The sequence below is a fragment of the Podarcis tiliguerta genome (genome assembly GCF_965153285.1).
Source record: "Podarcis tiliguerta genome assembly, chromosome: 8".
Lineage (NCBI taxonomy): Eukaryota > Metazoa > Chordata > Lepidosauria > Squamata > Lacertidae > Podarcis > Podarcis tiliguerta.
In genome coordinates this window covers 59,736,308-59,756,343 of record NC_139541.1, presented here as the reverse complement: position 1 = coordinate 59,756,343, position 20,036 = coordinate 59,736,308, and the positions used below count along the sequence as shown (strand labels likewise).

At 45.4% G+C, this 20,036-nt stretch overlaps 1 protein-coding gene across 1 annotated transcript in view; it reads right to left on the bottom strand.

The window, feature by feature from the left end:
• Positions 1 to 1,211: 1,211 nt before the first annotated feature.
• Positions 1,212 to 20,036, bottom strand: part of MFSD2A (MFSD2 lysolipid transporter A, lysophospholipid) — a 35,199-nt gene continuing 16,374 nt past the window's right edge. The window contains exons 6-14 of the mRNA XM_083453304.1: positions 19,302 to 19,477; positions 18,059 to 18,149; positions 15,391 to 15,512; positions 12,126 to 12,209; positions 6,939 to 7,022; positions 5,619 to 5,731; positions 4,342 to 4,485; positions 3,408 to 3,584; positions 1,212 to 2,014 (exon numbers count right to left, since the gene is read on the bottom strand). Of these exons, the coding sequence (XP_083309430.1) occupies positions 1,954 to 2,014; positions 3,408 to 3,584; positions 4,342 to 4,485; positions 5,619 to 5,731; positions 6,939 to 7,022; positions 12,126 to 12,209; positions 15,391 to 15,512; positions 18,059 to 18,149; positions 19,302 to 19,477 (1,052 nt within the window). The 3' untranslated portion in view covers positions 1,212 to 1,953. The remainder of the gene's footprint in view (positions 2,015 to 3,407; positions 3,585 to 4,341; positions 4,486 to 5,618; positions 5,732 to 6,938; positions 7,023 to 12,125; positions 12,210 to 15,390; positions 15,513 to 18,058; positions 18,150 to 19,301; positions 19,478 to 20,036) is intronic.

The following is a 20,036-nucleotide window of genomic DNA, read 5'->3' as shown; positions in this document are numbered from 1 at the left end:
TGGATGTCAGGGTCATGTGCAAGAATTGTAGGCTCATGTGGAAATTGCACAGTTCATAAGGAAGCAGCTTTCAGACAGAAGACATTCCCTGTCCTAGAGATTCAGCCAGTCCCTATACCAGAACTGGACTTGATAGCCCAATGCCAGGCATGGTTCAATAGAAAAGGTAGCTTTGCTGGAAGAGTGACTTACACCCTGTCCCACCAAAAAGGACATAAATTTGCACATGCGAACTTTATATGTGTAAATGCCAGTGTATATTAAAAAAGGTAAAGGTAAAGGACCCCTGACTGTTAAGTCCGGTCGCAGACGACTCTGGGGTTGCGGTGCTCATCTCGCTTTACAGGCCAAGGGAGCTGGCGTCTGTCCGCACACAGTTTTTCCGGGTCATGTGGCCAGCATGACTAAGCTGCTTCTTGCGAAACCAGAGCAGCACACAGAAACACCACTTACCTTCCCACTGGAGCGGTACCTATTTATCTACTTGCACTTTTTAGCGTGCTTTCGAACTGCTAGGTTGGTAGGAGCTGGGACTGAGCAATGGGAGCTCACACCGTCGTGGAGATTCGAACCGCCGACCTTCTGATCAGCAAGCCCAAGAGGCTCAGTGGTTTAGACCACAGCGCCACCAGCATTCCTGTATAAATATTTACTGTCTTTTAAATAGGAATAAAGTGGCAAACAGGTATCCCATTTGCCAGCTCAATCTTCTGTCCAGGTACCCACTGCTGCTGATGCACAACTCCAAAGCCAGCCCCTGCTTTTTCTTCTGGTTCATCATCTTTAAACCAGAAAGCCTAGTGACACTTGGGGGGTGGGGAGTCGCTAGTGATTGGTCCCTCAGGGATGGAGTCTGACTGGGGGGGGGGGGGTGTGAGAAAATACAAAAACCTCTCCATGGCCCCTTGACCCAGCTCCTTGCTGCAATATTTTAGTTCTTCTCTTGAGAAACTCTGGGTGTGCTGAGGGAAAGTTTGAACCTGAAGCTTCAGAGCAGATGTTGACACCTGGCAAACAACTATATTTGCCTCCCCTATAATCTTGGATTAGCCTAAAGGCACCCTTGGTCAATGATGTCCTGTTTTCTGCAACACCGGCACTTGGGGCAACCAGAACAACAGATGCAATTCAATCCAAGTACCCAAAGCTATACTAGTTAAATAACAATTTTTCCAGTTTCAGTTGTTCTTTAGAGAAAGACATAACAAGTACAGGTGACACATTTGCATTTTAATGTAAATTAATATTAATAGGTCCATTGTCTTCTTTCTGTACAGATATATACAAATAGGTAAACATAGCAGTTTTATATTTACAAAATAATTAAGTTATTTTTATTAATTAGGCTCTCTGTATATATAAATACGCATGTACATAAATAGCACCAGCACAGGATGCTTCAACATTAGTTGTGTCTTATTTACAGTTGAGAACAGTACGAGGTTGTGTTTGGCAAGGTCATGCCAATGGTGTAATGTACACCAACAAGCACCATCCGGGTCCGTGGCAAGATAAAATTTTAAAAAAGAAAAAAAAAAGGGGGGGGGGAGAGACCCTTAACAGCACTGCAGTTTTCTTTACCACACTTGATGCCATTGGTACCAGGCAGATTAGAGGCAGCACGAAGCACACCCAAAGAAAATGACTACTCAAAAGGTGTTTTTCAAAAAATAAATGTAAAAATAAATAACCATTGTGGCGCACTTATTCCATCAAGAGATATGTTCCTGCAGTACTGCACATTGGCCTGCATGCAGATGCAGTTGGTGCTCCTTCAATTCCACGTAGCATGGACCAGTGTTTGCTCTCCAGAGAAGTCTGGAAGGACGTCATAGAGCACTCCCTCAAGGAGGTAAGTCAGCATCCCTCCTGCACAGCGGATGGCCCCGTGGCAGACCCTCCCCACCTTCAAAGGATCCCAGTGTGTAAACAGCAAACCAAGGCAAGCCGAGGTCAAACAATGCTGGCCAGCTCTGTGGAGTCTGACTCGGTGCTACTGTTGTTTTCTTCATCTCTGGGGAAGTAAAAGGAGGAAAATATATGATAACCACACACACACAAACAAACAAACAAACAGGTTTGCAGTAGGCACAGAGACTGCAGCTGTAAGGGCTGAATTCAGCTAATGAGTCCTGCTAGTGGAAGCCCACACCAGGACTTCTGCTAGTGCAACAGGGCTTCCCCCCATCCTCCCAGCTTGAGTTGTGTGTGGGGGAAACCCAGAACAGTGCATGAGGGGAGGAGAGGGGAGATTGTTCCTTCTGGTAAGCCAACATGCTTCCGCTGATGGAACAATTGCCACAGCACTACGATGAATTCCTAAGTTTCCTTCAGCTGTGTACACACCATACATTTAAAGCACACATCCTATCCCAGGAATCCTGGGAAATGTAGTTTATTAATGTTGCTGGAAATTATGCTTTTGTGAGAAGTAAACCACAGTTCCCAGGATTCTTTTTGGGGGTGCTTTAAAGGTTTGGTGTGTACCAGGCAAGGCGAGGTCCTGTGTGTTTGTACTATGCTGACCTTGCTCCTGCCTCATTCCTCCTCTCTTACCTCCTGGGAAGCAGCAGGGACTGCTACTGCTTCAGCAGACCCTCCACTATTGCCTAAAAGGTGACCTTTAATCTGTCCCATTATGAAGGTGCAGGTTGCTTGAACTAGAGCTACCCCCACTTCTGAACTATCAGGCAGTTATGTGCCACCACTAATCTTGGAGTAAAAAAGGTACCCGAGGCAACTCTAAACAGTCAGGAATCCCAGCAAGTGAAGACAGAACTATCAGGAAGCCAAGCAATGATTTGTGCATAAAGGGCCAACATTCAGGATCACTCAGCATTTTATATTTAGCTCTCTACACCCTGCCATGGAGTGCTGCATCAGAGAAACTAGACACTCATTTGTCCCAGGGCCATCAAATGCCTGCTCTATTTTAAGTTTTGGCAATAAACAGAAAGGGTCATCTGGAGGAAGAGCCACCTGTCCTTGCAGGATTTGAACCCGTTGCCACACACGGGGAATTTTGAAAGAGTGGTGTTTTCCGTGGGTGGGGGGATTCTTCCCGATTCTGAATGGAACATGAGATCACACTCCCCTCCTTCACTGCAGCTTCACCCAGACACGGGATTCCGGATCCTTTGCAAACCATCCTTCTCCGGAGCCCCTCCCATGCTCAACCTATGAGACTACAGTAAGGATTTTGTTCAGAAGGGATCAAGGAGGCATAGCATCTGTGGCAATCGCTCCTGAGCCAACAGCATCCCTGCAAGTGAATCTTCTCCTGCAACTACTGGCTAGGGCATGATAGCCCATCCCATGAGAAAAGTCCCAGTCTGATAGTTGCTCATCTCTGCCAAGTTATAGATGCACCCCCCCGCCCCGCCCCAAGTGGCCATCTGGGGTCTCACCTTAAATCCTGCAGGGCTTTCTTGTTTTTCCGCCGCCTCTCCTCATCAATGGGGTACAGCTTGAAAAGGAGCAGGCCAAGGATGATCAAAGCCACAGGAGCAGCCGACACCAGTATCTTCAAGGTCAAGTTCACCTCCTCTGGCTGGGAGCACCCCCGGGTCTTGTAACCAGCAAAGCTACACACCAAGGAAAGAATTGTTATGATGGCCAAGTAAAGTGTCCAGTAGCCCTGCGTCGCTCCTTACCACACTGCCAGGTTAACAAAACCAGAATAAATTAAACAAAATAATAAATTATACAAACTGGCTCAAATTGCAATAAACAAGCCAACACACACAACAGGTTTCATAACTCTTTTCTTGGGCTGCCTGGGCACATAATTTTAACATTCTTTTTAACAACATACACTCCTGCTACAGCCCCCGTAACTTCTTTGAACAATCTAGTGAGTTAAGTCACTATTTTAGAGAAGGCAAACTGCAACTAAGACAGAACAAACTGCCTAATGCAGCACACAGGTATGTGAAATTAATGGTGACACAGAGCTTCAAGCCCCAGGAATTCCAGGGCTCCCAGGTGATGCATTCTAGTCACTGGATCTCACTAGCTCGCCAGTAGATCCATCAGGATCCTCCTCTCCCTAAAATGTCTCCATTCCAGCCATCATGACGAAAACTACCATGCAATTTTAAAGAAATGGTGTTGGCATCAGATAGTCTTCTTCTTCCTCCCCATTTCCTCTTGCATCATATCTTTTTATATTGTAAGGGCAGGGATTGGCTTTGCTTTTATTCAAACAAAGTCAGTCTGGAAGCCTTTTTGGCTGAAGAGCAGGGTAAAAATAATAATGCTTCAAATGATGGCGTTCTGCTATATATACCACCAAATCTAAAAAAGGGGAGGGGAGAAAGAGGCAGGCAGGCAAAGACTTACTCTAAACTGAGTGTGGAGATTCCCAGAGACACCCCAGATGCAAACTTGATGAAGAAGACGTAGAAGGAGAAGAAAATCGCTTCATGGCCAGTGGAATCTGGGTGCTGCAGGTTGAAGTCATCAATGACATCTGGCAACATGGACCTAAATGGAGAGAGAAGCAAACCAGTCAGTACCATTTCATTCTCCCCAATTGTCCTCAGCTTCCAAACTGGAGGTTACAACAAAGAAGTAAGATGTCCAGTTACATAGGGCTGCCATACGTCCGAGTTCTCCTGGACATATAGAATCATAGAACCATAGAGTTGGAATAGACCACAAGGGCCATTGAGTCCAAGCCCCTGCCAAGCAGGAAACACCATCAGAGCACTCCTGACATATGGTTGTCAAGCCTCTGCTTAAAGACCTCCAAAGAAGGAGACTCCACCACACTCCTTGGCAGCAAATGCCACTGTTGAACAGCTCTTACTGTCAGGAAGTTCTTCCTAATGTTTAGGTGGAATCTTCTTTCTTGTAGTTTGGATCCATTGCTCCGTGTCCGCTTCTCTGGAGCAGCAGAAAACCACCTTTCTCCCTCCTCTATATGACATCCTTTTATATATTTGAACATGGCTATCATATCACCCCTTAAGCTCCTCTTCTCCAGGCTAAACATGCCCAGCTCCCTTAGCCGTTCCTCATAAGGCATCGTTTCCAAGCCTTTGACCATTTTGGTTGCCCTCCTCTGGACACGTTCCAGTTTGTCAGTGTCCTTCTTGAACTGTGGTGCCCAGAACTGTACATTATACTCCAGGTGAGGTCTGACCAGAGCAGAATACAGTGGCACTATTACTTCCCTGGAATTCGGTCGCCAAAAATAGCATCTGGGGGGAATTTCTGAAAACTGCTAAAATGTCTGGGGAAACCTGGACATATGGCAACCCATGTTGGAAGTGGACTTGTTTTGAGCAAATTTCCTAAAAAATAGGTCAAGAAAATTAATTTGTTTTGAGATTTTGCAAAAAGCTCAACAACATTTGTCACTGGATTTTCACTCTCTGAAATACGGCATCCCTAAATTACAAATCACACTTTTTCACTCAATGATAACCAGAAAAACATGTTTTGGGGCTGCCCCATTATTTGCCACCCACATTTCAACATAGAGTTGGGAGTTTCAACATAACATAGGAGTTATTGGGGGGGGGGGGTGGAAGCATAATCTGCTTTCAGCACTGAAAACATAGTACTATGTTTACTAAATACACACACACACACACACACACACACACACTTACCAGGGTAAAAGAAAAGCAGCAGCGACGCTGATTCCTGCTGCAACAGCCACTATATAGGTGATAATAAGGTTACTTTCCATTATTATGATCAAGAGGAGGAAAGGAGTTGCAGACTGTGGAATCAAGAGAGGAAATGGTCAAAAAGATAATCATTTGAAGGTTTCCATTGGCTCAAGACATAGTGGATAAAGATTTATTTTTTTAAAAAAAAAACATGATAGTTTAGGCTTTAATTGTTTGCACCTTGAAAACAGTATACAAATATTCATTTATATACCTGCAATATATATTTTTATTTTTAAGGGACAAGGTGGGCTAATATTAACACAGTCACCTCACAACTTGCACGTGTTTAATTTATGCGATTTCAGCTTTACAAGGTTGATGGCCAACTGGTTAAAACTGAACAAATTAAATGCGCAAAAACTGGTGAGCTTAAAAGTTCTTTTTGCACAGAGTTCTCCTGGTGCAGAAAGAGCTTTTAAGCTCTCTGCCTTGCTTACCAGCCTCTGGGAGGCTCTTTCTCGGGCTCTGGGAGGGTCTCCCAAGATCTCAGAAAGCCTCCTAGCGTCTGGTAAGCAAAGCAGAACACTTAAAAGCTCTCTGCTCGTTTTTAAGACTCATGTGGTGTGCTGGTTCAGGAAAGCAAGACTGGGGTTCCAAGGAGGTGGTATGTCTATATATATGTCTATTTGTGGGTATCCACGCCATCCCCAGAACATAACCACCACAAAAGATGTGAGAAGACTGCATTTCTTGATTTGTAGGCCAATTGCAATGTTGCCCAGCCCTGTGAATAGACTTAGTAACTTACAGGAAGAAAGTAGCAGGTACAGCCCAACACTGACGTCAGTAGGCCTCAAGCACATGAGGTCTGTTCCCCCTTGACAAGGCCTTTCCACAATGGAACAGGCCTTGTTTTGGGGAAAAGTAAAGGAGCCCCATGAGGTCCCAAGTCCTGTACTGTCAATAGGCCTTAGATCTGCTGCAGAACAGCCATCTCAGAGAGAGAAACACACAGAGCTAACACTGCACCACTAACAGCCCTCTAGAGAAAACCTTTGAAGAGGCCCATAGTGTTTACCCATAATTCCATGGCATGTTCAGTTCTTGGACTTAATAGTTTTATCAAGATCTAGACCAGCTCATTGAGAAGCTGCTTGGCAGACCACTTGGGCTGTGTGGTTTCCTCGCTGTTGTAGGCTTAGCAGCGCCAAGTGGAAAGACTTGCTCTGAGCTCTACGTTTCCCTGCATGGCTTGGCAACAGGCACAAAACCTCAAGTCGGCTTTGTGCTTCCCCTTGGAGATTTTTCACTCACCGAGATTCCAATGTAGACGGCCGTTTTCTTCCCAAAGCGAGTGAGGAACCACTGCCAAAAGGGGATGGTAAGCGTGGCAGAGAGCTGCAAGAGAGCAACAAGAAGGGGAAGGGAGGAAGAGTTGTTACTCGAGTCAGTCAGAGTCAGTCTTCGCAACAGCCGCTCCAAGGGAGCTCTGCGGGAGCCTCGGGCACTATGTATGCAAGATCACACGCTTGGATGTGGCATTGATTAACCTGGACTTAAAACCCCGATTCCAAACACAATCATGCGTATGGAATCCACAGTTCGTTCATAAGCATGCACAGAAAGAAGGGGAAATGTTCTGACAGCAAACATAGCTAAGGACCCCAGGGCAGTTTATGATCATGGGAGATTTTTTTTTTAGGAATGCCTGCAGTTGCATAATGGCAGGGCAAAAAACATGCTCAGGTTACATGATGCCCATTTACAAATGGCTGCACCAGCTCCTTGGCTTCTTTCATAGCCAGCGCAAATGCCAATTCTATCCTCAGCTGTCCCACCATAGTCTCCTCAAACAATCATGTCCAGTCTCCTTCACTGCCCCCTTACGCCTGAAACTCCCTTCCTTTTTTATAAAAACTGTTTATTAGTTTTCAATTAAAGTCCAATAATAGCCTCATTATAACAATACCAATTTATAATACAATTTGTTCAAATACCGAGTTACAGAATTTAGATAAAGTGGCCCCCTGTCTACTAGATTTGATTGGTGGTTTTCTTTATTTCTGCGTTCTATAGCAATAATGCCAGAATTCCACAAGGCTTATAAAGCACTGAGTTTCCCCACAAGAACTCAGCCAGTGTCAAGTTCCTTTTCCTCATGAAAGTTCCTCTCAGGGCAGCGTCTCTGCCCTTGCCTCTTGTTAGGACAGGACAGGACAGGAATTGTTGGTGGCATGTCAAGAACACGCCCCTACGTTCCTATGCAGTCAGAAAGGGAAGAGGAGAGGAGAAATGAAGGGTGGCAGGGTCTGTTACGTATCAGGGATTGGCGTAAGTTTTGATTCTGCAAAGGGGGCGTGAACTGGATGGAGTCTGGCCAAGAGAGTTGGCCACGAGGATGACAGAACATGCTCCACACCCCTCTCTAAGGGACACGCAATGAGGGGCTGAGGTCACAGCCGGTGGCGGCATCCAGCAAAGCTAAGCATGTGGCTAGAACTAAGGGAAGCTTGAATATCCTACTGAGGACAAGCACAGCCCCTCATCCACCCTCTCTCATCCTCTCTCAGCAGCACTGTCCCAAAACACCACAGGGAGATGGTGTTGCAAATTATTATTATTATATAATACAGCTCCATCTGTGGACGCTGAACTTTATACAGAGTTCCATAAGCAAAAAAAGTGACACAGGTCCACGTCCTCCTCCCTTTCCCAGGACAGCACTTGGGTTTGGTTACAGTCAAAAGGATTAAAGGGTTTAAGCCAAAGGCTTAATGGAAAAAGGCGGGTTTTGTGGAGTGATTACGGAACAGCCTTTGCCAGTCTGGCACCCTTCAGATGCTTTGGATTACAACACCTCTCATTCTATGGGATTTGTGCTCCAAAACATCTGGAAGGCACTACGCCGGCAAAGGCTGTTCTGTAAGACAGCTGTGTGTGATCTCACTGGGCAAGGGGCATATGGGGGGGGGGGGGGAAGCATGGGGAAGTGCTGCAGGTCATTGGGCTGGAGGCCATGAACACCCCCTCCCAGGTTTAGGAACACACACTATTTCCCAAACTTGCATAGCTCTAAAATAAGTTATGGAGCTAATTTTTACTTCCTTCCTCAATTTCGACTTGGCCACAAGGTCCTAAAAAGGGTGGGGGGGGAAGGGTGGGTGGCCTAAACTCTCACTAGATAAGCAGACTATAAATTTGCTGCAAATGCCCAGGCCACATGTTTTGGGTGGGGAGGAAAGAATAGGAATGAATATGCTAGCCAAGTCAAATTAACACAGTAAAACGGCAGGAGACCACACACCGATTAAGCAGAAGCTTTTTGAAAACATAAAAACAAACACCATACTTTCAGGACTGCCTTATAGAGGCCACATGTCGCTCTCTCTCTCTCTCTCTCTCTCTCTCTCTCTCTCTCTCTCTCTCACACACACACACACACACACAGAGACAGCACTGAGAGTCACCACCTGGTATTCAGATACATCAAGGCCCTTTCTTACCAGCGCCTCCCTCCACTCCAAAATATTCAGAGCTCTTCTCCAAATAGTCCAGAGCCCTGTTCATTTTATTCCCCCACAACGGCCTGGACACACACTCAGCATTCCATGCAGGGTTTGTAATGGCTCCTTGAATGCAAATGGATCAGGTTTTTCCCACTCACTTCTCTAACATTCATCTCCAACCTCTCCAAAACATCCAATTCATCCTGTTCTGCTCCAGGTGGGTGTGCTACATATGCTGCCCCTGCTTAACTTCAAAACCAGCAATTTCCTTTAGGAACTGTTCTGCAGAATGTGTGTATCACACCACTTTAAATAGTCATGGTTACACCCCCCCGACCCCCCCAGAGGACTAGTTTCTCATAGGTGCTGAGAATTGTTAAGAGACTCTTATTCCCCTCACAGAGCTGCAATTCCCAAAGTTCCCTGGGAAGAGGAATTGCTTGTTAAATCACTCTGGGAACTCTGTGGGAGGAATAAGAGACTCATTCCCCTCCCGGAGCTTAACAACTCTGCACCTATAAGATTCTTTGGGGAAAATCCATGACTCTTTAAAGTGGTGCAATACTGTCTTAAATGTATAATATGGATGAGGCCTCAGTAATGCACGTTCCTGAATGTGTCATTTTAAAAGAAAAGAAACCTCCTCGTTTTTTTAGCAATGTGGTGAATATATCTATATATTTAGATCTATCATCTCCTATCCTCCTGTTTGAAGTCGTATAGTCCAAGGCACGGCACCTCCTCTACAAACACTTACACCATTAATGTGCAGAATTACTTTCTATGGGAAACAATGGCACCTTCAAAATACACCATTTCCTTTTGTGTGTTTTGCATTTCTAGGATGGCTTAAGAGTGAATCACTGGATCTGGTACCAGATCAAAAAAGTTGGCATTTTACCTGCCCAAAGTTTTGAGTTTTTTTGTAGCCATGAGAAAACAGAGACCATTGGCGGGGGGCGGGGAGGAGGTAAACAGAAAGCCAGACTGCGCTCCGGATTTGGCTTACCCTGAAGCTGCTTCACAGAGAAAGCTGACAGAGCCCCCTCCCCGAGCTAAATGCAACACCATTGCACAGCAGTCAGTACCACGCTGCCAGGTTGCAAAGGAATATTCTTTTTACCACGCCATCAGATGAAAGCATGTGGCAAAACAGTTGTCTGCAACCAGTGCAATCAAACCTTTTTGTAAATGTGACACACAGGAGAAGGAAGAGGAAGACAGCAAGTTATTGGTGGGGCTTTACTCTGCTACGGTGTCTGCATCAGGCCACAGTTTGACTCCTTTGTGAGCTTGGAGAAGCAGAACAGGGCCTCTTTGCCCACCGTGCTATTACTGCCTGAATTACTTTCAAGTCCCTGTGTTTCCTAAAGGCGTAGAGAGGAAGGGGGTTCTTCCCTCTCCCCTCACTTCACTTACTTTCTAGCCTGGCACAACACAATGCCCCCCACTGCCTGCTCCCCACCCCCACCCCTCCTCCTCACATCCATCAGCCTGGAAAGGCTTTCCCAGACAAATCGGCTCCATTCCTTTCATTCAGTGCCTCTCTCCGATAAACACTCAAGGCTCCTTTTTTTCTCATGATTAAGGGTAGAAAAAATGGCCGGGTTGGGACAAAAGGCTCACATGGCTTTTATTCTCCGTCCCTTTTCATGGCCTCCTTCAAATGCCTAACAAAGAACCCACTGTTCCAGGAACCATGTAAAGTGACTGCCCTTCCCTTCCCTAAGGTTGCCCATCCTTTAGCTTCCTCCAACTCCTGCACAATTGTCAGGCAGCTTAAATGCTTCTATGGTGGCTCTCCAAGGAATGCACGGCTCAGTTCTCTGACTTCCACGTACTCCTTGGACTCACAGCACCCTGGCAGCTCAAGCCCGGTTTACTGCCGGATGCGCCTCAATTACTATTGGCTTGCAGTTCAGCGGTAGTTTGGTGTTCAGTTGCTGCTGGGCAAACCAAATCAAAGTTCTTCAACATTTCCCCAAAATGCCTTAAACAGATACAGAGCTGGGTAGTCATAGAGTACAACTGTCCAGTTATTTCTGCTCAGGAGGACAGCAGCCTTTTCAAAAGGCAGCATCCTTAACTTCCAATATTCAAAGTGAGTATACAGCCCTCGATAAGATTTTAGACTCCTTCTACCATTAGTTTTCGTCAGCTTGGAAAGCTACAGCTTTCCCCAATACAGATTGGCGTGCATGAGTATTTACAAAATAACCTGGGACACCCAGACATAGGATGTCACACAATGTTCATTCTGCACATGTGTAAAATATTTTTTTTTTTTAGTGTAGAATTCACTGCCTTTGTTGTACTCTTTTTGGCACCTGCTTAAAACCTTTTTGTTTACGCAAGTCTATCCAGACGCACCACTGTTTTAATATCTTTTAAATTTACTACTGATTTTAATTGTTTTCTAAATGCTTTAATTACTTGCTTTCATCTATTTATTGATCATTTTATTTTCCCCCGCTAAACCACTTTAGAGGCTTTGTTACAACCGAGCAGTATATAAACGTTGTCAGATAAAATAAAGAAATAAAAAGAAAAATTCCATTCATGAGTGTCTTCTCCCTCAACACACTGGCCAACAGCTACAGACCTTCAATTCTGTGCTGATGTATCCTATTGTCTGGAAAAACTGATTACCTGGAGGTCAACTGCTGCCACTTGGATTCCAGCTGGAAATTTGGGCCTCACCCCTCCCATGAAACTACGCTGGTACAGCCATTTACATGACTACTAAGGAAGTTGCAGGTGGGGGCAGGGGGCAGAGGGCAGGAGAACAACATTAAAAGTTTGTAAAAAGCAACTATTCCGCATTAACCTGAACAAAATGAGGGCAGAGGTTAAGATGAAATGGATTTCCCAAAACCACTTAAGCAGGTTCATGACAGAGGTCTCTCCCCCCCACCCCAAAAAAGAGCTCCCTTTTGCAACAGATAAAGAGCAAGAGAAATGTGACTAGTAGTCATGCTGACTGCCATATACATACCATGATGGCCAGAAGAATGTTCTGGAACTCATTGCGTAAGCCCAAGGTGTACGTACAGAACAAAGCAAAGTTGCCTTCCAGCAGCTGAAAAGAAGAGGAACAGCCGACATTAAGGGAAGAGATCCTAGGAACTCTCATTAAATCTCATTAGAAAGGGAGGGAGGTTCTTGATTTCTGCCTGAAGTAGCATCTTTATCCTGTCTTTCCTCTATGGAGCTCACAGCAGCATATCTAGCTCTTTCCCCCTTATACAATATTCTCACAACTACCCAGTGAGGTAGGCGAGAGAGAGAGAGAGAGAGAGAGAGAGAGAGAGAGACTGTCAAAGTGAGCTTCAAGGCCAAGCGGGGATGTGAACCTGGGTCTCCCCAGTCTTAGTCTAACCCTCTAACCACTATACTTCACTGATTTGCCAACATCCCATAAGGGGTGGAGGTTCAGCTGCAATGTTAAGTGCACTTATGGGACAGGTGGAGAGAGAGAGCTCCTGAACATACCATATTGGTATGAATATAAGTCATCCCCAATTATAGGCTGCCCCTAAACAGTGTTTTTTAATTAGCCAGGCGCCTGGTGCATTTTGTAACTGGCATGGGCTCAATTGCAGCCACACAGATCTCTGGATGCCAGGTCAGCAACTAGGGAAAGCAAAATGTCATTTAGAGAAGGGTGTGAAATATTTTCCTTGAAGTATGAATTAGTTTTACCCTGGATTGTTTTATTTTATTTTTTTAAATGTGTTGTAAACAGCGTTGAGATTTGTACTTTAAAATATAAAGCTGTATAGAAATGAAAGAACCAGAACAACCTTCATCGTGTGTGTGTGTGTTTGTGTGTGTGTGTGTCTACTAGACATTCTATTGTGGTGACCATAACCTAGGTTTAAGCTGGTATTTGGCAATTAGGATTATATATCTGAGTTTCTAACACTGCCCCAAAGATACCTTAAATCACAGCTCCTCTAAGAGTGTGCGTATACACTGAGGTTTATACAAACCAGATTTTTTGGTGGGGGCGGGCAGGGGGAGCAGGGGAGTGCAGCCTATATTCAGACCAATACGGTAACTCCAGAAACAGAGGCGTACAAAAATAAACCTCTGTATTGGAACCTGGTGCAGTGGGGTGTGTGTGTGTGTGTGTGTGTGTGTGTGTGGAGGAGGGAGAGAAAAAGACAAGAAGGCTACTGGATGACTGCCACAGTGAAGGGGAAGGAAGGCTAACAAAAGTGGAAGAATTCAGCAGATTCCCCAAGGCCAGAGAAGAAAAGTCACTATTCACAATTGAGCTGGAAGTAAAAAAAAAAAGCTAAATGAGAAGTATTCAGCCAAGGAGCAAGTTCAGCATTGCTGCTGTTGCAGCTTGTTGCTACTACAGCAGATTCCAGAAAAGGTTAAGAAGTTTGCCTCTTTAGCAAGAATCTGGTATTAAGGACCCATAGACACCCTCTGGTAAAGTTCTTCAGAATTGTCCGGTGATTGCTTCTATACAAATGTGTCTATAATCCAGAAATAGATCTAGGTCTCAGTTAATTAATTAAGCCCAGCTGTTTTCCTCTGCTCCTCCTTTTGAGAGCAGCCCATTTCACAGCACTCTTTCAGTCCTTAATATGAGGCCTTAGTATGTATTAACATTCTAGCTAGTAGACATCTTGCCCTAGTTTCTGCCATATAGTTGCCTGTTTCAAACTAATTTACCTTGTCATTTGCTCAGTTTAGGATGCTATCTTGTATTACTGATAGAAACAGAGCTGAGTGGTCCTTCCCCAAATCTAGTCAGAAAAGTGCCATCAACTCAATGGGAACTAAAATGTTATTCTCCTTTTGCAATTTGCCTTCTAACACCACACTTGCTTTCAAGAAACAGGAGACAGACTAGGACACACAACACGCTTCTCTGTGGGTCTCTGATCAAGTTTAACAATTTGTGGCATTTCTATTACCAGCTCAGGTTTCCAAAAGGCAACCTGAGTATTATTTAACTAAATGAACCAGGTTTCACTCTTAACTCAGATTTTGTGGGTGTTTTGTCTCCATTTCTGGAAAGGGTTCCAACAACAGATGTCGTAAAAACCCTTCTGGCAGATTATGGTTATTATAACTTATCCCCTTTTTAACAAGAATACTCCTGAACCAATCTATTCTGTCTAAAACAGCACACGGCTCTCCGTGTTATGACCTATACTAAGCAATCCAGCCTTATGTCTGACTTCTTAGCTACCAATCCCAACATAGGTTCCCAGCAAAGTTGACAAATACTGTAAGGCTTGCATTTTATTTTGCCAAACCTGGAAAGAATCCACATGGCAAGGGAGGAAACACAGTAAGTCTGAAGGCTGCAATGAAATAAACCAGCCTGTGATCTTTGGATGAAGGGCAGTATATTAATTACCGTATTTTTCGTCCCATAGGACGCTCCGTCCCATAGGACGCACCTAGTTTTTTTGGGGGGAAATAAAGGAAAATTTTTTTTGCTTTATTTCCCCCCCAAAAGCAGGTTGGGGAAACCCAACCAGGTCGAGGAACAGCGGGATGGCAGCGCTGCGCCTCCCTGCTGTCCCCCGAGCTTGTGGGGTTGGCCAATGTCTGCCTGGCGCGAGGGGCGCTCTGCTTCAGGGCGCCCCACCCGCCGGGCGGCAGGCTGCTATCCGCAGCCTAGACATTCCTGCGGGACCTCCCGCAGGGCTGCCTAGGCTGCGGTGTGTTCCCGAAGCCTGGAGAGCGAGAGGGGTCGGTGCGCACCGACCCCTCTCGCTCTCCAAGCTTCAGCGAAAGCCTGCATTCGCCCCATAGGACGCACCCAGATTTCCCCTTCATTTTTGGAGGGGAAAAAGTGCGTCCTATAGGGCGAAAAATACGGTAATTCAGCCAACCGGCTGGCCGCCTAGAGATATCATATAAAATCATCATCTTAAATAGAGGTGGTCAAGGCAGCCCATGACATAGGAACAAGCAAATTCCACACAGGGCTCACCGATGCAAATCCCAAGTGCCACCTGACTAGGTGTTGTGGTGGATTTCAGGATTAGGATTTCCCCATCAAGGAAACAACAACGTTCTAAGCACTCGGGGAAATGGAAATTCTGTGCTCACCTGGGAACTTTTGTTCCTCTCAGGGAGAGAAGGTCACCAAGGTGGGGTGGGGAGGCCTCAAACAGGCAGACCTCACCTCAGTTTGAGGAGAGAAAGGACCCCAGCTCTGAAGCTGGGTAGTAACAGTGCATTTATCACTGGGAGAGGTGTGTGCATGTAAAAGATGGTTTCCTTACCATAAAGGCCAGAGAGGTAAAGAGTAAGCCAGCGATCAGCTTGACGTAGGGGCCATAGTTCATCACCAGCTTCAAGCTTTGGAAGAAGGAAACTGGCTCTTCTGGCTGGAGATCGGAAGACTCTGCGGGGAGCAAAACAGAAGCACTAGGCCAAGTTATTTCCCATCAAACCATCTTCAGACAGGCCTTACGCCGCTTTCATGCTCATCTTGTGCTGGTGCAAATTTTGTTTTGATTCTTATATTCTTATCTTATTTGATTTAGTGAATTGTCTAGAGGACACCGTTTAGTTAGGTGGCACGTAATTACCATAAATAAATTTGAATGCAAAATAAAATGCTGTGAATGAATGCCTTACAATGCCTTCATTATTTCACTTGTTTTGCATCATTTCATCATTCTGCTCCTGGTTTTAGGATCTGGCTATGAGTAGCAAGGAGCCCAAGGCCAAGCTGAGAAAAAAATTGCTCAGCCGCCTCCCTAACATGCTTCCCACAGTATCACTGCTGTATAAGGGCTAGTGGCTGTCATCTCCTAAGAGCTAAACACTGACCTCCCACTATCAGATCCTACCGTATATCCACCCTACTGTGGAATTGTAGCTTACGTGTTGCTGCATTTTAGCAAGAGAGAGAAAGCAAGAAGGGGCAGCCCTCAGAATGCCATGTACGTGGATTAGAAAATAAGGTATCTCACAGTACTACAGAGAACGGTAATGAATTTGCAAAGGCATAGAGAAAGACAACGTCTTTCCTGCAGTGAGCAAATTGTTTCCAGTTCCTATAAGCTCAAGTCTGCAAATGAATTGGGAACACAGGAAACTGCTGAGTCAGACCGGGGGTCCTTCTAGCTCAGTATTGTCCACACTGACTGGCAGGGGCTCTCCTGGGGTTCAGGATTCCCTCCCAACCCTACATGGAGATGCCAGGGATTGAACCTGGCAACTGATTCATGGCCCTTCCATTACGTTCCACTTTTGTAGCTTAAAACCAGAGCTTGAAACCTTTCAGGTGGAATACGGCAAAGGGAATTTCCATGCCTTTGCAATATATTCTGATATCCAAGGCGCTTGCTCATTGATACTTCCATTACTTGCATATTTTGGATATATATTCCCCCTCAGCCCTACTCACTACAGTCGTACCTTGGAAGATCAACAGAATCCGTTCCGGAAGTCCGTTTGACTTCCAAAACGTTCAGAAACCAAAGCACAGCTTCTGATTGGCTGCAGGCATTTGGACGTTCGGCTTCCAAAAATAGTTCGCAAACTGGAACAGTCAGTTCCGGGTTTGCGGCATTCGAGAGCCAAAACTAAGCTATTCAAAATCCAAGGTACAACTGTATTTAGGCTAACAAGTCTATTTTACAAGTCTATTGTCCAGGACTCTATTACATCACATTGGGGCAGTGAGGGGAAAGAAAAAGCAAGCAAGCAAGCAAACCTATCAGGGAAATCTTGTCAGTAAAACCTCCTCTCCATCGTAAGTTTAGGACTGTTGACAGATGGATTGCAAGACTGGCAGGACTTCCCCTTCAAAGCTGGCTAATTATCATTTCACGAATGTGGAGTATTTGGGTGATGATAGGCCTAGTTATCTAAGAAGAGGGACAATATTTCATAGCTGTGGGTGATTCTTTTGATAAGCCCCCTGCAAACATGGCCTCCAGCACACCTTGAGGCTGAGTGGATTAAAAACCTCAAGAGGAACTTGAGTGACAAGGAGGCCTTTGAGAATGCAGAACAAAGATCGCAAGAGCCAGTTTCCCTCCCCAATGGCTGGTTTCAACCAGCAAAAGTCAGGGGCTTTTCCACAAGGAGCTGGAGTTACATAGGTGACGCTTGGTTTATGCAACGGGAAATTCTTGCAATGGAAATTCTTGCCCTGTGTGTCATTTGCTCCCTTGAAGTCAGCCCATGTATTAAAAGGGATTGGCCCATGTACAAAGAGGCACAATAAGGACATCCATCCCCAAGAGGCAAAGAGTAGATTATTTTGCAACTATCAAACCAGCCCGATTACATGCCCAATGGGAAGAAAAGACAAAGCATGTCTCCTTTTTCTAGTGGGGGGGGGGGGGAGAGATCAGATGCTTATACAGCACATTAGGAGTGCACCAAATGTTTCATGGATAATCCTAGTTCTCTCAAACCAGAAAAAACTCTATGAATTGGAAGTATGAGGTGGGTGGAACAGAAGAGGAATGCATGTGAGTGGAAATATGCTTATGAAAGCCAAACCATGGTTTGGTTGTTATATATTTAAAATAGGTCTATGTAAGTAATGGGAGGGGAACCGAGCTCAGTGCCAGAGCACACAGTTTGCATTAAACAGGTTGCAGGTTCAATACCTAGCATCTCCAGGTTGGGCCGGGGAAAAACACCCCGTCAAAAACAGTGGAGTGCTGCTGGCAGTCAGAGTAGACACTACGGTGTTAAGCAGTTTAATAATAACAATAACAACAACAATAATAATACTCAGCTAGATGAAGTAAAAGGCAGGTTTTGATGGACTCCTTTGGGAGCCAGTATGAATTCTGCACTACTCAACTTGCATCCATCTTTGTCACAAGCAAGTTGATCTCTTGGCAGATTATGCCTGGACTTTTCCTTTTGGAGTCCATCCCCTCCACCCGCTTTGCAGAGGTCACTTAAGCTGTCCTTGCTCACCTCGTCTTTCTCGAACACCCACAGATAAGACGATAGCACAAAGAATATATATCCCACCGATGACACCAGCTGCGATCATGTAGGCATTTCTCTGTACAAGGATAGGAAACAAGGTTGGGGTGGGGAGGAGACAGAAAGCACATCCAGATAAGAGGTGGTGTTTTCCAGAATGGCTTGGCACAAACGCATGAGCATGTGGGCGTCAGGAGAGGTGATTGTGGCGGCTTTGCTTCTCCCTGGCTGCTCTGCAGTTGCGCTGTGCTATGCTAAACCATGGCTTGGCGCATTTCTCCAAGTCTGGGCTTATGGTTTAGTCAGTGCTTCCGAACAAAACTTAAGCTGTAAACCATAGGGCAAACCTTGGTTACAGCTTGTGGTTCACCTGAAGCCTCTATGCTCTTGCTAAGCTATGGTTTGGCATGGTGTGACATGCAAAACAGGTCATCATATGCTTGCCTGACAATGGAGTAAAATAAAAGTCACCATTCCAGAAAAACCCAACAGCTTTTAATTATTATTACATCTGTATTTTGCTCTTTGCCCAAAGCACATTAAGCATTAAATTAGCACTATGAACAGGCTGAGATGAAAGTGTAGCTTTCCTTTCATATAAACTGACCTGGAATTCAATGGGAGGGCAGTATTAAAACATCAAGAAACAGCATCGGGTTTGATTGCTGCACCTCCAGTTAAGAATGGTCCTATGGCAAAGTTCAATTTAATCAAGGCAAAAGAAACCTGGGATGATAGCATAAGAATGTAAGAACCCAAAGGTTCATCTGGTCCAAGGATGGGGAACCTGTGGCCCTTCAGATGTTACTGGACTACAACTCCCATCAACCACCATCACTGAGTGTTTTGGTTGGGGCTGATGGGAAATGAAGTCCAACAAGCTGGAGAGATGCAAATTTCCCATCCCTTTTGTAGTCCATCATCCTGTTCCACACAGTGGCCAAATGTCTCTGGGAAGCCCACAAACAAGACATGTAGCCAAGAGATCTCTCTCCTTTTGCTGCTGCCTAGCAGTTGGCATTTGGAGGCATGCTGCCCCCTCTGAACCTGGAGCATCAGTGCGTATTCAGACGGTCTACTAGACGGCTACTAGACGGTCTTCTTGACAAAGAAGCAGGAGGAGGAAGAGTTCTCTCTCCAGCCCAGCTCTGCAGCCCCGGGCTTCCGCTAAACCCCTTACTATATTATCCCAACCAAGTGGGATTAGGGAATGCTCAAAAGGGATCTGTACCGTGTCCGTGAGTGAGCCAGTGTCATGGGTGATGTTGACCTCTTCCATGGCCACTGAAGAAGTATTGCCAATGTTCAACAAGAGCGGGTCTGGAATGCAAGGCGTGCCCACTTTGCCCACAATTTGTCCTTGGATGGCTGTTCCCAGGACGGTCCCAAGCACTTCCACCGTCATGCCTGCAAGAAAGGGATGCACAAGCGGTGGTTAGGGCTAATAAGTGTACTGTTGAGCCAGTCTTTACCAGAATGGCGTATGAAAACCCAGCTCGCCCAACAAGTTTAACCATCACAAGTTGGCTAAACAAGCCCATTTCTGGTTTAACCCACTTAGCAACGGAGCCTATTTTGCAAAAGGTATTCAGTCATCTCCCAACAGTTTCCTTGGAAGCTATTTCCAAGTCAGCATCTACTTCAAATGGATATTCCCAAATACCCAGTGGGGTGTAGATGTTTGGACCAAGACGACTCAGGTTCAAATCCCCACTTTGACCAGATGACCTTGGGCCAGTTACCATTGCTCAGTCTAACCTAACCTACCTCATCCCACTCCAAAGTAGACAGGAACAGCCTGAAAAGTCTCTCCCCTTTTCAGCAAGTTGCTTCCGCTCAAATGCATACCTTACTGCACGTAACAATGATGACGCTCAATCATCAGCCATAGCAACCAGAGGCACACACCCAAAATTTCAAGCCTCCACATGCAACTGAGTGGGGCATATGAGCAAATTTCATGCTG